Source organism: Neoarius graeffei, chromosome 3 (assembly GCF_027579695.1).
Source record: "Neoarius graeffei isolate fNeoGra1 chromosome 3, fNeoGra1.pri, whole genome shotgun sequence".
NCBI classification, from domain to species: Eukaryota; Metazoa; Chordata; class Actinopteri; order Siluriformes; family Ariidae; genus Neoarius; species Neoarius graeffei.
The window spans coordinates 89,347,836-89,367,336 of record NC_083571.1 but is presented as its reverse complement, the minus strand read 5'-3'; the positions used below and the strand labels follow the sequence as shown (position 1 = coordinate 89,367,336).

Sequence of the window (19,501 nt, the reverse complement as noted above, 5' to 3'; positions counted from 1 at the left end):
CTGTATGTGAACTATACGTCTGGTTTTCCTCTCTCAGATATGTTAAAGGCTCTGACCAAGACAACTGGCTATCCATTGACGAGAAAACTGCTGAGATCAAACTGAACAAAATCCCAGATCGAGAGTCTCCATACCTAGTCAGTGGGACTTACATGGCAGAAATCCTCTGTATTACTCAAGGTTCATAACTCCAGTTAAATTATTTTAAGATTAACAACTGATTTCTACTCCCTTGATTCTTTCAACAGATAATTTTCTGTTCAACTATTATTGTGTATTTTCAAACTGTGCACCATAAACTGTTGATATTTTACTTATTTTAGGAAGACAGACTGAACATTAGCCAGTATTACAAGGTAAAGATCATAGACAGTGAGGTCCAAAAGTCCGAGACAGTGTTGTTTTCTGTATCTGTTGTTTTCGTTGACGAGACGAGACGAAAATGTTAGTGGGTTGGCTATAGGACTATCAAAATGCATGGCATTTCCTCCAACGGTGCGTGCAACCTGTCTGCCAAATGCTGAAAATATCAGCAATGCACTGCATCCTGTCCTTGTTTGGCCACGCCCACCAGGCACAGTGCACACAGTTCATGGACCATGGCGGCGGCAACGCCAGCACAAGGGCTTGGTGGGCGGAAAAGACGCGATGATTTATGGACATACTTTACACGTAATCCAGCAGAAAATAAAACGGAATGCCTTGTAGTGGGAGACAGAGGTAGACACTGTGGCTATAAACTACGTGGCAAGAATACAACCGACCTCTAGAGTCATCTAAAGCTCACCATGCTGCTATTTCTGCGACGGTAAGTTAACGTTACAAGAAGTCCTTAACAGATCATGTATACATTTGCTAGCTTTGGTTAATGTCACTCAACAATCGGGCTGTGATGAATTTCCTATGAAGTTTTCCAAAATACCGTGACCTGGCGAAAATGAATGGGACCGCTAGCTTCATGCTAAAGTTGGCTTGGTTAAGCTAACTTAAATTCAATTAACATGTCATAAGTAAAACTTGTCCTGCAGGGATTATTGGTGGGACAGCAACTGAATGCTTTGTCATATATTGACCCATATTTGAGTTACTGTGAAACATACGGGGGGAAATGTAGCTTTTCAGACCTGTTGCTGTGCCTTAATATATTGCGACATGTTAAACGGAGGCAGAAACACGAGTCTGTGAACAATGGAGCATGCGCACTAGCAGACATCCCAGCCTGCAGAAATTCATTTCAGGGAGGTGTCGTGACGCATGACTTTTTTCCCCTCAGCGAAGGGGGGTGTTACGACACCTCCCTGAAATGAGTTTGGATGTCTGTAAACCAATCGGGATGCTCTTTGTCTAGCATGCGTTACATGAACAGGCACACACGCAGACTCTCTCGCTCTCCCTCGCGCATTCCATCATATGCGCGATACAGACATAAATGTTTCGCATGCACGCTCTTGCTCGCTTGCTCTAGATTCCAGGAGATATTATCCAATTTGCGGGCATCAGGGAGCCACTATCAATATGCGGGAGACTTCCGGGAGACTTGGGATGTCTGCACTAGACAGTGTTTATGTAGAGAGCATGCACACTTCAATCAATCAATCTTTTATTTCAATTACATATAAACATATAATAGACTACACGAGTCTGCAAATAGCGCACTGCTAATCAAGGCAGACTCATGTTTACAAAGAAAAAAAATATTTTATATGAATTAATATAATACTTTATGTATGAAAAAGATAAAACATACTTGACAAATTAACAACTATTTGGTAACAAAAAGAAAAAGAGGAGACAATACTTGTTATTCGATATAAAGGTACAGTAATATATCATTCAATAACATTGAAAAAAAATATATATAGAGAGAGAGGTATACTTGTCATACTGATAATAATTCATGCATGGTATTAAATAATATTTAAAGTTAAAACTAAGATAAATAAATAAATATATATAGCTCTTAATTATATATAGAAATAAAGTTATGTAGAAAGAGTTTGGAGATGTCAACATCATATCCATATCTACTTAAATCAGAAAAAAGGTGGTCTCTGACTTTTTTCTTGAACGACAGTTTAGATGAAGATCTTTATAGAAGTTAGAATCTGGTTCCATACCCTAACACCAACACGGGAAAATGAGTTCTTTTGTAGATTGGTACGAGAATACTGAGTATATAAGCTCTTGGAGTAAGATGACCTAGTGTTATAAGAATGCAAAACAAAAGAAGAATTGCAATATATGCTCAATATTTATGATAACACCTTTAGACGGTTTGGAATGCAAATCTCGTATACCAAGACTGAAACAATGGTTTTTAATGTTGACGAATATGTAATGGAACTTCCAAGCCTAGTGAGCATTGGGTCAAATGCTTTAAAAAACGTTCGAAGTTTCAAGTATTTAGGAAACACCATTACCAACTCAGAGAATACTGCTCAATCTTTGCACACCCGAATTGGTGTAGCATACCAAAAATGGAACGACCTGAAACATGTTCTGACTGACAAGCGGATACGTCTGGAAACCAGAGTGAAATTCCTCACCACCTGTATCCGATCAAGACTCCTGTATAGTGTCCAAGCATGGGATTTGACAGAGGACGAGGTAAACAAAGTGGAAACCGTCTGGCATGGCTTCCTGCGAAAAATGGTCCGACGTGGTTTTGAAAGAAAAAATGCGCCAGCATGGGCAGAAAGGGAGGGAACAGAGGTTGATTGGAGCTTCTGCATTTCAAATGAGAAGTTGCATAAAATTACCAAAACAAGTCCCATACGCGACTTTTGTATAATGCAACACCTAAAGTATCTGGCACATGTGTGTAGACTCGATAATAGTGCTATCCAGAAGCAGGTGCTGTTCGACGTTCTAACCCCTAAGAGGATATGGAATAGAGTGGAAAAGGAACTTGATGTTGACATACACCAAGCTAGGAAATGGATGATGAGCAAGACAGACTTCTTGCAACTGCTGGATGCTCGTTTCCAGCAGTAGCGCCCCATGGCTGTCGCCGACGCCTTAAGGGGAAAAACGATGATGATGATGAATGGACACTAGAAATAGAAGAAAATAATTTACAAATGTTTGAGGGTGCACTTTAACAACGTCATACATTAATTTAGAAATACATTCATAGAAAAGATGATTTACTGGTAAAATATTGGTTTTGGAAAACAATGGAAGGGCACTTTCTCTATTATCAACAAAATGGATTAATCTTAAAGCTTGTTTTTGTAGGATTAATACTTTATTTATATGAGTTTTACAAGCCTGTCCCCAAGAACTAAGACCATATGTTAAATAAGGTTGAATCAGAGGGCGATATAATGTCATAAGGGTATGTAGTGGAATAAAATGTCTAAGCTTGGCCAAAAGGCCGACAACCTTGTTTATTTTGTTGCAAATAAAATCAATATGAGGCTTACAAGAAAGATTGTCATCGATTATTAAACCCAAATATTTGACATACATTTTACGTTCAAGTGAAACAAGTTTGTTTTGAGAGTATGTTATGCACAACCTGTCAACCTCGATTACAATTTCCTATCTCTGTATTGGCCTAATTTAATGTTTTAAAGTAATTATTTTTTCGACTAAAATGAATGACTAAAACTGGACTAAAACCCTTTTAGTTTTCGTTGACTAAAACTAGACCAAAACTATCAAGGATGGAATTGACTAAAATGTGACTAAAACTAATAAGCATTTCGTCCAAAAGACTAAGACTAAAACTAAATCAAAAATGGCTGCCAAAAACAACACTGGTCCGAGAGCACTCGTGAAAACTATTGTATTTGCTTTCTTTTTCAAATTAACATGAAGGATTTTATTACAAATGATATCCGCTACAACTTGAGTGAAAAAATATATTTTTAAAAAAAATATTTACATGAATTTCAGAGTTGCTTAGTATTTGGGGTGTCCCCTTTTTTGCTTTAAGATAGATAGACCTTTATTGTCATTGTTTTAGAAACAACGGAATGCAGTTTACAGTGCCTTGAAAAAGTATTCGTACCCCTTGAACTTTTTCACATTTTTCCACCTTACAACCACGAACTTTAAAAGTTTTTTATTGAGATTTTATGTGATAGACCAACACAGAGTAGCACATAATTGTGAAGTGAAACGAAAATGATAAATGGTCTTCAAAATTTTAAACAAATAAAAATCTGAAAAATGTGATGTGCATTAGTATTCAGCCCCCCTGCGTCAATACTTTGTAGAGCCACCTTTTGCTGCAATTACAGCTGCAAGTCTTTTGTGGTATGTCTCTACCAGCTTTGCACATCTAGACACTGAAATTTTTGCCCATTCTTCTTTGCAAAATAGCTCAAGCTCAGCCAGATTGGGTGGAGAGTGTCTGTGAACAGCAATTTTCAAGTCTTGCCACAGATGCTCAATGGGATTTAGGTCTGGACTTTGACTGGGCCATTCTAACACATGAATATTCTTTGATCTAAACCATTCCACTGTAGCTCTGGCTGTATGTTTAGGGTCATTGTCTTGCTGGAAGGTGAATCTCCTTCCCAGTCTCAAGTCTTTTGCAGCCTCCAACAGGTTTTCTTCCAGGATTGCCCTGTATTTAGCTCCATCCATCTTCCCATCAACTCTGACCAGCTTACCTGTCCCCGCTGAAGAAAAGCATCCCCATAGCATGATGCTGCCACCACCATGTTTCACAGTGGGGATGGTGTGTGCAGGGTGATGAGCAGTGTTAGTTTTCCGCCACACATAGCGCTTTGCATTTAGGCCAAAAAGTTCAACTTTGGTCTCATGTGACCAAAGCACCTTCTTCCACATGTTTGCTGTGTCCCCTACATGGCTTCTGGCAAACTGCAAACGGGACTTCTTATGCCTGTCTTTCAACAATGGCTTTCTTCTTATAGTTGTCCTGTGCACAGATTCTCCCACCTGAGCTGTGGATTTCTGCAGCTCCTCCAGAGTGATCATGGGCCTCTCGGCTGCTTCTCTGACCAGTGCTCTCCTTGCTTGCTCTGTCAGTTCAGGTGGATGGCCATGTCTTGGTAGGTTTGCAGTTGTGCCATACTTTTTCCATTTTTGAATGATGGATTGAACAGTGCTTCTTGAGATGTTCAGAGCTTGGGATATTTTTTATAACCTAACCCAGCTTTAAACTTCTCCAGAACTTTATCCCTGACCTGTCTGGTGAGTTCTTTGGTCTTCATGATGCTGTTTGTTCTTCAGTGTTCTCTAACAAACCACTGAGGCCTTCACAGAACAAGTGTATTTATGCTGAGAGTAAATTACACACAGTAGGACTCTATTAACTAATTAGATGACTTCTGAAGGCAATTGATGGCACTGGATTGTATTTAGAGGTATCAGAGTACAGGGGGCTGAATACGAATGCACACCACATTTTTCAGATTTTTATTTGTTTAAAATTTTGAAGACCATTTATCATTTTTGTTTCACTTCAAAATGATGCGCTACTCTGTGTTGGTCTATCACATAAAATCTCAATAAAAAACTTTTAAGTTCGTGGTTGTAAGGTGGAAAAATGTGAAAAAGTTCAAGGGGTATGAATACTTTTTCAAGGCACTGTAGCAGCTCTCTGTACTGGCAGTGCAAAATGCAAGTAACAGTGAATAAAATGGATGCATAAGAACAAAATACAAAAAGAAACACAATAAATAGACATAAAAGCAATAAATAGGCATTTTCCTTGGGGGAGGGTGTTTGTTGCCCCTCACTGGTGGAATTAGGGCGGGGGAGGTGGGGTTGTGCATCTGACAGCTTGAGGGTAGAAGCTGTTTTTTAGTCTGTTTGTTTGATGCAGCTCTGAGTCGGTATCTCCTTTCAGAGGCCAGTCGGGAGAATAGATGATGTCTAGGGTGGGTGTGGTCCTTTAAAATACAGCTGGCCTTCTTTTGTAGTCGGTCAGTATACATGTCTTTTGAGGAGAGGTAGTGGTGTATCGATTATGCTCTGCCACCTTCACCACCCACTGCAGGTCCTGCCTGTCCTCTGCGGTACAGCTGGAAAACCACACCGTACAACAGTAGGTCAGGAGGCTCTCTCTTGCAGATCGATAAAAGTTGATCAGCAGGTGGTGAGAGAGGCGAGCTTGCTTTAACTTCCTAAGGAAGTAAAGCCTCTGTTGGGCTTTCCCCACCTGGTGAGAGATTTGTGGTCCAGGTGAGGTCAGCCAAGATGTGGACGCCGAGGAACTTGAAGGTCTCCACCCTCTTCACCTCCTCACCATGTATGCAGAGGGCAGAGTGTTTGGTGCACCTCGATCTCCTTTTACTATCTCGATCTCCTTTTACTAAGTTTACTATCCTTTCCTTAGTTTTTGAAATGTTCAAGTCCAGGTTATTGTCTGAACACCATTTTGTCAAGTGCTGAACCTCCTCCCTGTAGGCTGTCTCGTTGTTGTTGGTTATCATTCCCACTATGGTGGGAATGACTGTGCACTTGAGCTGGCATGAGCTTCACAAGTTTGTGCAAAATTATGATCCATTTTAGATAAAGTCCATTGGAGTATCAGCTGAACCTACTTCACTATAAGAGATGAGTCTCATGGAAAATCTGACCTTTTGTACAAAGCAGTTAACATGGTCCATATCACAAATTTATTTACATTTAAATTGGGACCTAAAAATCTTGCAGAATCTTGAGTGTTGAATCGTGTTGAAAGATGTAATTTTTCATTTTAAATCTTTGTTTAACTCTAGTTTAAATTTTTAAAAATCCCAGATTTTCGGTGTGAGCTCGGGTTTTAGACCCCACTGTATGAGTGTACAGACTGTATATTTAGCCTTTTCAGTATTTTATGTAGTCTCTTCATAGTTGATGTTTCACTGGGGGGGTATAATTCCTACATACGCTGCTAAAGTGCATTACATAAGCTGATGGGCAGGCAATTAAAGTGTCCTGTAGTCGACGCAATTTACGTGTATTAGACAAAAGAAACAGGAAGTAATGATAATTAGATACATAATATTGTGTTCTATTTCTAGAGGAAGAAAGCAAGTTTTATTTAAAAATTACTGATTGAACAATTTTAATGGTTTTAGTATAAATACACAGATATTTTTAATATGATTTTTAAAAAAATAGTTACTTCAAAAGCAGCATGCAAATGTGATGCGCGCAGACCTGTCACTTTTCTATGCCAACTCACATAAAATACTTTGTTTTGAAATCGATAAAAATAAATCACAGTTCCACCTTACCTTTGAATAGTTTTAGCCCAAACTCCGTAGCATCTTTAGTGCTTTTAGGGACAGTACTGTCTTTCAGAATTTGTAATTCTTCCTCACTTACAGTGACAAAGTGATTGGCCGCCATTTTGCTGAGTCGCTTGAGGTGATTACTGAGAAATCAGCATGCATGATTTCCTATAATCATCTGTGTATTTATACTAAAAACTATCGCACATTTGGCCTCAAAACATACCATTTGTAGATTTCCGGAAGGCCAGACAAGGCAGTTATATAATCACCAGGAGAACATAAAAGCATTGCTTTTGCAAATAGAAATAAAAGTTTATTCTAAGGATTATGGCTCCACTTGTCCTACAGGTGGAGCCGTGAAAGATGGAGCACACATCAATGATAGTAAATTATCTCCCATTTATTGTTTTTCATTTTGTTTTTCTGGTATCTTAAATTTGTTCTTCAATATATCCTGTAGAAACAAACCCACCTATACTGAAAAAAGGGCATTACAATGTGCTATTCAATATGTAATACTTTCCCTCTGTCATTATAGATATGCCCTTTAAAACAGCGACGGGCACTGTCGCCATCCAGGTGGAGGACATTAATGACCACTGCCCTACTCTACCTGATCCCACACAGACGATGTGCACCACTCAGGAAGTTTTGTATGTCACTGCAGAGGACAAAGATGATTTTCCAAATGCATATCCCTTCACATTCATTGTCCTGCCTGAAGGGACAGATGGAAAGTGGAGTGTGGAGCTCTTAAATGGTACGAATTTTTTAGTGATCTGCCCTGACATTCAGGGCAAAGGGCCATATTTCCTTAAAAAAAAAAAAAACAGTAAAGGCCTTTGATGATGTTGAGAGACAATGAAATGAATCCGAGAAGTAGGTTGTCGCATGTTAGCATGTGGGTTTTTGTCTAATATTCCCACATTTATTAATATACAAAGAAATGGATCTATTGAGGTAAATGAATGTGGATAGTCTCCAATATTATTTGCTCCTTACATGATGTAATTCAGTGATGTTGACTTAATCATGTTATTGTAGATACAACAGCCATGTTGGTGCCCCAAGACACATTGTGGCCAGGCCTTCTTCAGGTGACTCTGGAAGTTCGCGATCAGCAGGGGATGGCGTGTCCAGATAAGCAGGTGTTAAAGGTGACTGTCTGCTCATGTGATGAATCAGCAACATGTGGCGCCATTGCGGCTCAAGGAAAGAGCTCAGGCCTTGGCAGTGCCGGAATTGGTTTGCTTATCCTGGGACTCCTTGTGCTATTACGTGAGCGTACTTTCTTGTCTGTTACATCTGTGTTGACTGGATTATTTTTAGATGCATCCCAGTAGATGTTTAGCCTTCTTGTACTGCTACAAAAAATTAAAGACTGTAAAAGAAGCCTGCATCAGCACTCAATATCTGAAGTGTTTTCACAGTTATTCCACTCCTACTGCTGTTCTGTCAGTGTGGAGCAGCTTCCATGAGCGGACCCTTCACTGACATGCCTTTTGACACTAAACAGAATCTGGTTTCCTACTATACAGACGGTCAGGGAGAAGACCGGGTAAGAGAGAGATATCGCAACCTCTTGTTCTTCAGGCTCATTTGGTTATTCCAGTTACACTTTATTCGTATGGTCCAGTTTACAAACCATCTACTACACTCACTGTTCACTTTATTAGGAACACTTGCACATTCATGAATGATGAAAAACTGTGATCTCCTTGATCATTGCATGGATATTGATACCAGATGGACTGGTTTGAGTACTTCAGAAAAGTATTTCACAGTTTACACAGAATGGTGTGAAACTCAAAAAACATTGAGTGAATAACAGTTCTATGGGTGGAAATGCCTTATTGATGAGTGGTCAGAGGAAACTGGCCAGTAGTGGGTTTCCAAAAAGCCTCTTAATGCTAAGAGCATCTTAACTAAGAGAGAGAGAGAGTGTTCATTGTACTGCTCACTCTACCATTTAACAATGATTGTTGTGCTATGAGACAGACTGGTTCGAACTGCCAGGAAGAATTATAGTAGCTCACAAAGTCACTCTTTAAAACTGGTGAGCAGAAAAGCATCTCAGCATGCACAAGGTTTGATGTTTTGAGGTGAATGGGCTACAACAGCAGAAGACCACATCTGTCCAGTTTTGGTGAGTCTGTGCTCATGATAGCCTCAGGTTCTTGTCTGGCAGGACTGGAACCTAATGTGGTCTTCTGCTGTTGTAGCTCATCCACCTCAAGGTTTGAGGTCTTGTGCATTCTGAGATGCTTTTCTGCTCACCGCAGATGTAAAGAGTGATTGAGTTATTATAGACTTCCTGTCAGCTTTTTTTTTTTTACCTTTTTATGTTTATTTGACAGGAACAATGCACAACATACAATTGAGCCAGATTATAGCCACAAGGTTAATTTTCATCTGTAGTCCCTGGACAGGAATTGATCTTAAAAAAAAAAAAGACAACAAAACATGTTATAGGTGGGACTATGTGCAGATATAGGCCTACTGTATATTACAGTGACAAGTACATAGTTAAAATAAACTAAAGGAAACAAAAAACATAATATATGATAAACACAAAAACACAAGATCAATGACTAAAAATGTTCACAGTGCTGCCCTGCTTTTAGCCATTTCTTAAGACCTAATTTAAAAGTACTGAGTGTGGTGCTTTGCCTGATACTAACAGGAATGTTATTCCATAGCCCTGATGTTTTTACTGAGAAAGCACTTTGGCCAAAAGTAGAATGTCTAAACACACTTATACACTGTGTGCACAATTATTAGGCAAGTTGTATTCCTGATGATTAATTTTATCGTTGAACAAATACAGTGCTCTCAGTCAATCCAAATTGTTAACTAGACAGGGACACTCTAACGAGTGCAAACCCCGCCTTTTCCCTATTAAAATACATTGGGCGAAAATTTCGAAGTTCTGCCATGACCTTGACCTTTGACCTCCAAAATTTAATGGTTTCCTTCCTGGGTGATTGGCAACACATGTACAAAATTTGGTCCAAATCGATCCATTGGTTCTTGAGATATCTTGCAGACACACAGACAGACAGACAGATACACACACACACACAGACTGACGCAGGTGAAAATAATAACCCCTCCGACTACTGTCGGCGGGGTTAATAAACCTAAAACCAGAATGATTAACAAACGAAAGGGGAGTTTAGGCCTTCTCAGGGGAATATACAAGTGTGCAGAATTATTAGGCAACATTTAGTGTGCAGAATTATTATGCAACTAAATGAAAAGCTTAAAGTTTCCCATCTCACTTGTTTATTTTAATTTTCAGTGTAACAAATAAACAACTCAGAATTAACAAAAACACTTCTAGCATTTCAAAAATATTCAGTGACCAATATAGCCACCCTTCTTTTCAATAACTGCCATGAGCCTTCCATCCAGTCTGTTAGTTTTTTGATTTGTTGACGATCAACTTTTTGTGCAGGAGCAACCATGGCCTCCCAAATGCTATTCAGAGTGGTATATTGTCTTCCCTCGCTGTAAATCTCATGCTTAAGAAGGGGCCACAAGTACTCAATAGGGTTTAAGTCAGGTGAGGAAGGGGGCCATGTCATTACTTTGTCATCTTTAAGGCCTTTGTGGGCTCGCCAAGCAGTGGAGTACTTGGGTGCATGTGATGGTGCATTGTTCTGCATAACAATCATGGCCTTCTTGAATGATGCAGACTTCTTCCCATACCGCTACTTGAAGAATGTATCTTTTAGAAACTGGCAGTAGGTTTGGGAGTTGATGTTAAGTCCATCTTCAACCTGAAATGGTCAAACTAGCTCATCCTTAATAATAGCAGCCCATGCCATTACCCCTCCACCACCTTGCTGGTGTCTGAGGCTACGTTTACACTAGACCGTATCTGTCTCGTTTTCTTCGCGGATGCACTGTCCGTTTACATTAACCCCCCTGAAAAAGCGGGGAAACGGGAATCCGCCAGCGTCCACGTATTCAATCTAGATCGTATCAGCTCCGGTGCTGTGTAAACATTGAGAATACGCGAATACGCTGTGCTGAGCTCTAGCTGGCGTCTCATTGGACAACGTCACTGTGACATCCACCTTCCTGATTCGCTGGCGTTGGTCATGTGACGCGACTGCTGAAAAACGGCGCAGACTTCCGCCTTGTATCACCTTTCATTAAAGAGTATAAAAGTATGAAAATACTGCAAATACTGATGCAAATACTGCCCATTGTGTAGTTATGATTGTCTTTAGGCTTGCCATCCTTCCACTTGCAAGTAATAAGTGATATGCGCTGGGATCTCACACACAGCGGCTCAGTCCCGAATCGTGGCTTGTTCACTTCACTCGCGCGCTCTGTGAGCTGCGCAGGGCCGGAGTGCACACCCTCCAGAGGGCACTCGCTGTTCAGGGCGGAGTGATTTGGAGCGCAGGATGCCTGCGGAGCCGAGCGTATCCGCGTATTGGTGTTGCTGTGTGCACGGCTAACGGTTTTAGTGTAAACGCGAAGCGTTTTAAGAACGTTAATCTGATGATCCGCTGATTCGACGTAATGTAAACGTAGCCTGAGTCAAAGTGCCCTGTGTCCATTAGTTATCCAGCTATGGGCCCATCCATCTGGTCTATCCAGAGTCACTCTCATTTCATCCGTCCATAAAACCTTTGGAAAATCTGTCTTCAGATATTTCTTGGCCCAATCTTGACATTTCAACTTGTGAGTCTTGTTTAGTGGTGGTCGTGTTTCAGCCTTCCTTACCTTGGCCATGTCTCTGAGCACCGAACACCTTGTCCTTCTGGACACTCCAGGTCGGTTGCAGTTCTAGAATATTGTGGCACTGGAGGATAATAGGTTCCTGGTAGCTTCATGTTTAATCCTTCTCAAGTCTTTTGCGGTTAATTTGTGTCTTTTCTTCTCCACACATTTTTTGCGACCCTGTTGACTATTTGCAACAAAACGTTTGATTGTTTTGTGCTCACATTTCTATAGCTTAGCTATTTCAAGAGTGCTGCATCCCTCGGATAGGCATTTTACAATTTTTGTCTTTTCAGTGTCTGTTAAATCTCTTTTTTGGCCCATTTTGCCTGAGATAAAGAAGCTGCCTAATAATTATGCACACCTTAATATAGGGTGTAAATGACTTTAGGTCACACCCTCCCTCATTACACAAATAAATACCACCTGAGAATGCTTAAATCCAATTAGCATTCAAGTGTATCTAGCTTGCGGTTGGAAAACATGCATAGAAATAATGGTAGGGTCAGAGTACTCACTTGCCTAATAATTGTGCACACAGTGTACAGTCCCCTCTAGATGACGCTCTTGTAGTCCTTGTATTATTTGTGGGTCTGGTCATTCTCCTCTGATCTCTCTCATAAAAAAGTGTTTCAGCCTGCAGACGCTCTTCACAAAGGATGTCTTATGTTTCACACCATTCTGTGTAATCTCTAGAGACTGTGTGTAAAAATCCCAGGAGCTTAGCAGTTTCTGAAATACTCAAACCAGACCATCTAGCACCAGCGGTGGCGGAACAACTGCACACAAGGCCCCGGGGCAAAACTCCAATCAGCCCCCCCCATGGCGAAATTGCAAACAAACAAATTAGAAGGCTTGCGGCATATAGGCCTACACAGGCTATATCTAACAAAAGGCAGTTTTTAAGAACGTAGCCTTTGGACCTAGCCATGGCGAAATTGCAAACAAACAGAAGGCCTGCAGCATATAATCAGGCTATATTAGAACTTGCTCAAAGGTGTGGTGTTTTTTATTTAAAAATTTTTTTTTTTTTATAGGCCTACATAGCCTGTATTTTCCGTTCATTTTTTATTAGTGTCCAAATGGACACTAGACAACAAAAAAAAATCCAGCAATCATGAATGATACACCCTCATTGTGTAAGCACGTCTTCAACTACAAAGCCGACACGGAAACTTGCGTTCGTCATTAAAAAGGCATTCGACACGCCTTGCGCGCTGCAAAGTCGTCAACTATTTGAGGGATGTTAAGCGCTCTTGCTCGCTCATTCTCAAAATGGCCAATCCACAGAGTCTCTCTTGACCCATTGCGCTCCTGAGATAATTAATTTATCAATTTTAATTTGGAGAAAGAGTGCTCTGCTGTCGCAACTGAGACAGGGAGAGTGAGAAAAAGCAAGAAGGCCGTGCACACCTCACTAAATGTAGAAGTTACTGCTGGATGATCTACTACCAGCAACCTGGCCAGGCTAAGCACAGATGTGTGTGTGTCGCTATCTGCTCCTTGAAACAAGCCCTAAGTGACACTAGTTGACCAGGAAAGCTGGAGTCAATATCCCGACTATAGTGATCACACAGTCAACGGGCCACTTCGTATAGCTCCTCGTCCTTGGCATGCTGGAGCATATTTGGATGAATAACCTCAAACAAATGAGCAGTCCGATTTAAACTGACAAACCTTTGTGACAGCTGCTGAATGATTACGTCAAGGCATGCATAGAACACATTCACCCAAAAATAATGTTCTGCATCGGAAAGCTGACTGTCTTCGCTAAGGTGATCAAAGTGGCGCTTCACTTTTTTCAACCTGGTGGCTACAAATTGCGTTTGACTGCCCCATTTCACAGCCAGTGCCAGAGTGGAAGCCTTTGCCTCATCAAACTGCTCCCTGTACTCCTGTAGAGTTTGTACAGCATTTTGCAATAATGCAGATGCTTTGAGGAGATCAATGGTCTTCTCCTGCAGTAACTTTGAGATGGCATTAGTGCACTCCAAAATCTTTGTCTGAAGGCTGATTAAAAATATGAACTGAAATTTAGTAATGGCCTTTTTAAGTGCATCTGCCTCATCTCGTTCATTCATTTTCTTGCTTGTAAGTGAGAGCTTGTCGAGAGCTTTAATGACGTCTCCATATCTGTACTTTAACGCAACAAGCGCATCGTAGCGGGAGGACCAGCAGGTTGGGCAGAGGCGTTTCAAGGTTATGTCCCTGCTCTCTGGGCTCAATAAGTCTCGCCAAGTAATGCCCATCTCTTAACACTGTTGGCAAAAAAGTTGTACAGTTGTTCAACCACATTCATAAAACTGTCTAACCTCTGGGATAGTTTTGACAGAATCATTCAGTACCAAATTCAGACAATGAGCCGCACAGTGCACGTGCAAAGCAAGGGGCTCTGCTTTTCTCGCTTGAACACCGGAATAAATTCCGCTCATGTTCGCTGCGCCGTCATAACCCTGTCCACGGCATCTGGAAAGATCTAAGCCATTCCCTTCAATGCAGCTAATAATTCAGCCCTCCAGTTCAGAAGCGGATGCGTTCACAGTTATCTCGAATCCAAGAAAAGCCTCAACTATCCTGATTTCACAGGGTTTTTTTTTTTTTTTTTTTTTTAACCATGATAAGAATGTGTAGCAAAAATTATATATGTATGTGTCAATTAATCTGTAATCATGTGAAAACTTGTAGGTTTCAAGGAGGAATTTCCAATGAAATTGCGTAAGGCACATTTATTGGGAGGGCCTGAATGTCAAAGGGTGGGGCCCTGTATGGCTAGGGGGAGGGCCCAAGGCCCAGAGGCAATGGCCCCGTCCCCCTTTAGCTCCGCCCCTGAGCACCAGCAACCTTGCCATGGATGATGTCTCAGAGATCACATTTTTCTCTATTCTCGTGTTTGATATAGATATTAACTGAAGCTCTTGACCCGTATGTACATTATTTTATGCATTATGCTGCTCCCACATGATTGGCTGATTGAATAACTGCATAAATGAGCAGGTGTACAGGTGTTCCTAATAAAGTGGACAGTGAATATGTAGTCTGCCATCAACCAGCCTATAAACTGCTTCTCTACAAAGAGCCAAATTATGTTTGGTTACCTTTCAATATGCCATTAAGTGAAACAGTAGAGTTCACATTATCTGAATTTGAAACTGTGATAGAATGAGTTGATCATCTATAAATGATCATCTAAACATCACAAGCTATAAACTGGACTGTCCAAAAAAGTGAAATCAAAAGGATTTATCGGTAATCTACAAAACATTTTGAATACTTAAATTGTTATTATTTAGTATTAGTTGGGGAGCTGTTTTATGACAGTCTACAGATGGTTTGTTAACAGTTTTGTAGAACATTTAAATTGGATATCAAAATAAATTACCATTTAATCCTAGTTTCGTAATGGTAGCATTCATGCAATGGCTGAAATCCAGCTGTGATACAAAACATCCATGTAACCTCTGCTATTCAAATCAATTTAATTCTGAATTTGACAGGATGTGCCCTTCTTCCTGAGTGACACTGATGGTCCTAGAATGATGCCAGGTGGCTTTTGGGCCATCGACAGTGCAGCGAGTGGAGTTGCTGCCCTTGGAGCTGCAGGAGGTGCTGGTTACGTCATCAATAGAGGGCAAACCAGAAATCAGATTGAAATGGCTTCTATGAGTCAGGGAATGAGCGGATATCTTGGGATGACAAGGGAGGAGTTTTCCATGTATGACAGTGGACTGGGCCTTTCAAAAGACTTCTTCAACCATTACTACCCACGTGTAAGTGGAGAAGTAAAAAGTACATAGAAGAAAGAATGGAATTTGACATCACGGAAGGTATGGGCCCTAACCCTAGGGTCACAGAGGCAGAGTACATCAGTTTGTCTGCTTTAGCAGATGGTCAAGTAGAAAAATGACTGTATGTAAGGTTTTATTTTCATTAATTGAGAGAACCAAATGCAAATTTTGTAAATGACACAATTTTTTTTTTTTAAATAATACCAAATCAATTACACAAGTAAGAATGCAGCTTCACTGACCTTTACCTCTTCTCTTGTTCTTCCATTTCCCTTGACCGCTTATGGAGCAGGTTACTTGTAACAAGTGTGACGGGGGGGGAACTTCTCAGAAAACAAAAATCTTCAAGCAAAAAAAAACTTTACTCATCCAATATTAACAGTTTCAAATTACAGTTGCTTAATTAGAATTTCATTCAGAAAATGATGAACACTAAATGGAATGGAGCATAAGATCGAAGAGGGCTTTGTCAATACATCCATATACAAGTATACAGTGCATTTGAAATATTGTTTCCCTCAGGCTCCCCATGGTGCATTTATAGAGAAAATAGATTATAAATTAAGGTATATAAATAACTATCTCCAGCAATCTAAGTAGACATTTGCTATCTCAACATTTAGCTATCCAAGTATAATAAACAGCATAAATGAGAAGACAAAGATGGGTGCAAAGTGGCAATTGTGCATTTGTGTGCAAATGTTCATTTTAGTGCATTACAATACCAGACAGGGGGATGTTCTATACAGGCCAAACTTTTAATTACTAAAGAAAATGCAAACCGATATTGAACACCACCAGTCTCTTAAAATGGCTCCTAGCAAGTTCTCCAAGAAGCCTGGAACAACCCACCAGCCCATTTGGGGTGCCATGGTAACGGCCCGCGGGCTGGATACGGCCCGATTGGTCATCACATCCGGCCCGGTGGTTCATGAGACTTTTTTTTTTTAAATAATAAATTAATAAAAATCGAATGTTGTGTTTTTTTTTGTAATGATTTTAAATCTAATGTTTCAATTTGATTCCATTTTCGTGTAATCCATCCGTTCGTTTTTAGCTGCTCTCTGCCTGCTGCAGCACGCGCAGGTGCAATGACCCGGATTTAATGCAGAGTAGGCTAGTTGTTGCTCGTTCACAAGCAACAACAGTCTAAAAAGAGAAAAGTTGATTCTGAGGGTTGCATCTTTCAGGAAAAATGGAGAGAGAAATACTTTTTCTGGGAAGTAGGGGGAAAACCTGTTTGTCTGATTTGTTCGCAACAAGTGGCTGTACCGAAGGAATACAATGTCAAAAGACATTACGAGACCCACGCCGACAAATACAGCCAATTCACCGGGCAACGCAGGACTGAAAAGCTAAATGAGCTTGCCTCAAACCTTTAAAAACAGCAAGCAGCTTTCTCAAAGTCTCGAGAGACACATGAAGGTTCATTTTAATATCATACATCATCTTCAGTTCTCCTTTAATGTTAAATGTGGCTGTTTTCAAAGAGGGGTGTCTCAATATCTTTGGGTGTACATGTGGACAGCAAACTGGACTGGAAGGTACACAGTAGCAACACGTTCAAAAAATCTCAGTCTAGAATGTTCTTCCTAAGTAAACTCAGGTCTTTTAGTATTAGTAGGCCCATCTTAAACACTTTTTATAATGGGATTCTGGGCAGTGTCCTCTTTTATGCGGTGGTGTGCTGGGGTAGCTGTTTGTCAGGGGAGGACAGGAACAGGTTCAACAAGCTGATCAGAAAAGCAGGCTCAATTATTGGTCTCAGCCCCAGTTCTCTAGAAGTAGTAATTGAACAGAGAACCATGAGAAAAATGAAAAGGATTGTGGCAGAAGAGGATCATCCTCTTCATAGTTTCTTTGTAAGAAGTGGTAGGAGTCAGCGACTCCTCTTCCCCAGCTGCTCAACTGAGAGATTCAGGAGATCTTTTGTACCTTCTGCAGTTAGGTTTTTTAATAAGCACCTTTGATATAGTGTTGTTTTTATTGACTCACTATTATTTATTTATTTACTTAGGCATGTGTGTGTATGTGCATGTATGTGTATGCATGGTTCTTTTTATACTTTTTATACTGTGTTGCACATGTTGGTGATCCATTGCCATTAACTGTTGATGCTTGTTTTCTTCCTTGCTTATACTGCTGTATGTTGCACATGGTGGTGGTCCATTGCCATGGTCTGCTTCTCTATGTTGCTCTCTGCTATATCTTTTGTCCTGTACCTGTTTTAATGTCTTGCTTCATGTTGTGTTGTGTCTTGTATGTTGATGGTGGCACTGAGTTTCCCCTTTGGGGAGTATTAAAGTTAATCCAATCCAATCCAATCCAATCTTGGTTGTACATTTTATTTCATGTTAGGGGCAGTGAAGGCGAGCTACATCATCGCGTGGGAGATCGCAAAAGTGTCCAAGCCATTTTCGGAGGGTGCATTCGTCAAGGATAAATACGCATCTGTTGGAATCCAATTTTTCTATCAGTCATTGCCACCAGAGTACCCAATTATCATGGCCTTTGCCGGTAAAATACTCTGTATGTTCGGGACAACATATTTATGTGAACAGGCATTTTCAGTAATGAATATTAATAAATCGAAACTGTGTAGTCGTCTGACCCATGGACATCTCAACGATGTCATGAAAATGGCAACTGCCCAGAGTCTGTCCCCCAATGTCGACAAGCTGGTAAAAAGTAAAAGACTTCTGGCTTCCACATGTAAAATGCAGCTGGTATTTCTCCCCCATGTAACCTTGTGCTGTGTGCTTGAGGGGGAATAAACAGGATGGGTGTGTGGAAATATATGTGGGACTTGACCAGCAAAGTTAATGTGCCATCTGTAGTTTGTTTTTATTGGTATGTTCAGTCATATTTGGCTCTTTTAAACTAATGCTACTGGATATTTAGTCACTTGACCTATTGGTGGAATTATTTACCCTGGCACTTCTTTCTTTTGACTCGTTTAGGCCTACTTGCCAGTCGTTTTAATTGGCCTAATTAGGCCTATGCATTGACATGTTTTTGATGTGCAAGATCAATAAATCTGATCTAAGTCATTTACAGTTTACACTTGTGTTATTTGTGTCTTAGTCCATTTCTGTAGCATTTTTTTTTTTTTTTATAAATGTAGGCTACTTGCATGCTTAGACTGTTACATTTTCAGAGGGTAAATTGCTTTTGTCTGCCATGTTATTGTGTGCCTCATTTTGAGGCTATAGCTTTACAATTCCTTTTGGGCGTATAGGCCTTCAAAAATCATATAAAATAATGTCCTTTTGTTGAGTTAGTGTCTGGTCTTTTCAGGCCAAAAGTGTAATTCGGCCCCCAAGGTCCCACTTGAAAAAAATCTGGCCCCCTTACCAATTTCACCCTGGCACCCTGGGTCACTTGCTGTTAGCCAATTCACTTTCTCGTACCAGGAGAGCTGAAAGGAACGAGTATTATTCCCTACCTTTTTCACCAAGTCAATTTGAGGCATTGGTCTACCCTGCTCTTTAATTTTAATTATTTCCTCAAAAGGAAGACTGGCAAATGGCTTCGCCAAAATTAAATCAGCAATGCTTGGCATCCGTGCACAGCTTTCTTGCTAGCTGACTAGCCCCCTCAAGTTCAGTCACTCAAATAAACGAAGTTTCTGGAACTAAGATAGCAAACTTGACAACACTATATTTACACTTTATTTACAATGAAAATGTATACAAACTAAAAAAGCTGGTAGAAACCGTATGTAATGAATGAAATCGAAATGTAAGCTGATCTCTTACAATACAGCACTTGCGAATCCGC

The 19,501-nt window shown here is 40.3% G+C and overlaps 1 protein-coding gene across 1 annotated transcript in view; it reads left to right on the top strand.

Moving 5' to 3' along the window:
- The window catches only part of LOC132883703 (desmoglein-2.1-like), a 31,778-nt gene extending 13,007 nt beyond the window's left edge, over positions 1-18,771 (top strand). The window contains exons 9-14 of the mRNA XM_060917637.1: positions 38-180; positions 7,738-7,959; positions 8,244-8,477; positions 8,630-8,757; positions 15,431-15,703; positions 18,080-18,771. Coding sequence (XP_060773620.1) covers positions 38-180; positions 7,738-7,959; positions 8,244-8,477; positions 8,630-8,757; positions 15,431-15,703; positions 18,080-18,088 — 1,009 coding nt within the window. The 3' untranslated portion in view covers positions 18,089-18,771. The remainder of the gene's footprint in view (positions 1-37; positions 181-7,737; positions 7,960-8,243; positions 8,478-8,629; positions 8,758-15,430; positions 15,704-18,079) is intronic.
- Positions 18,772-19,501: the final 730 nt, after the last annotated feature.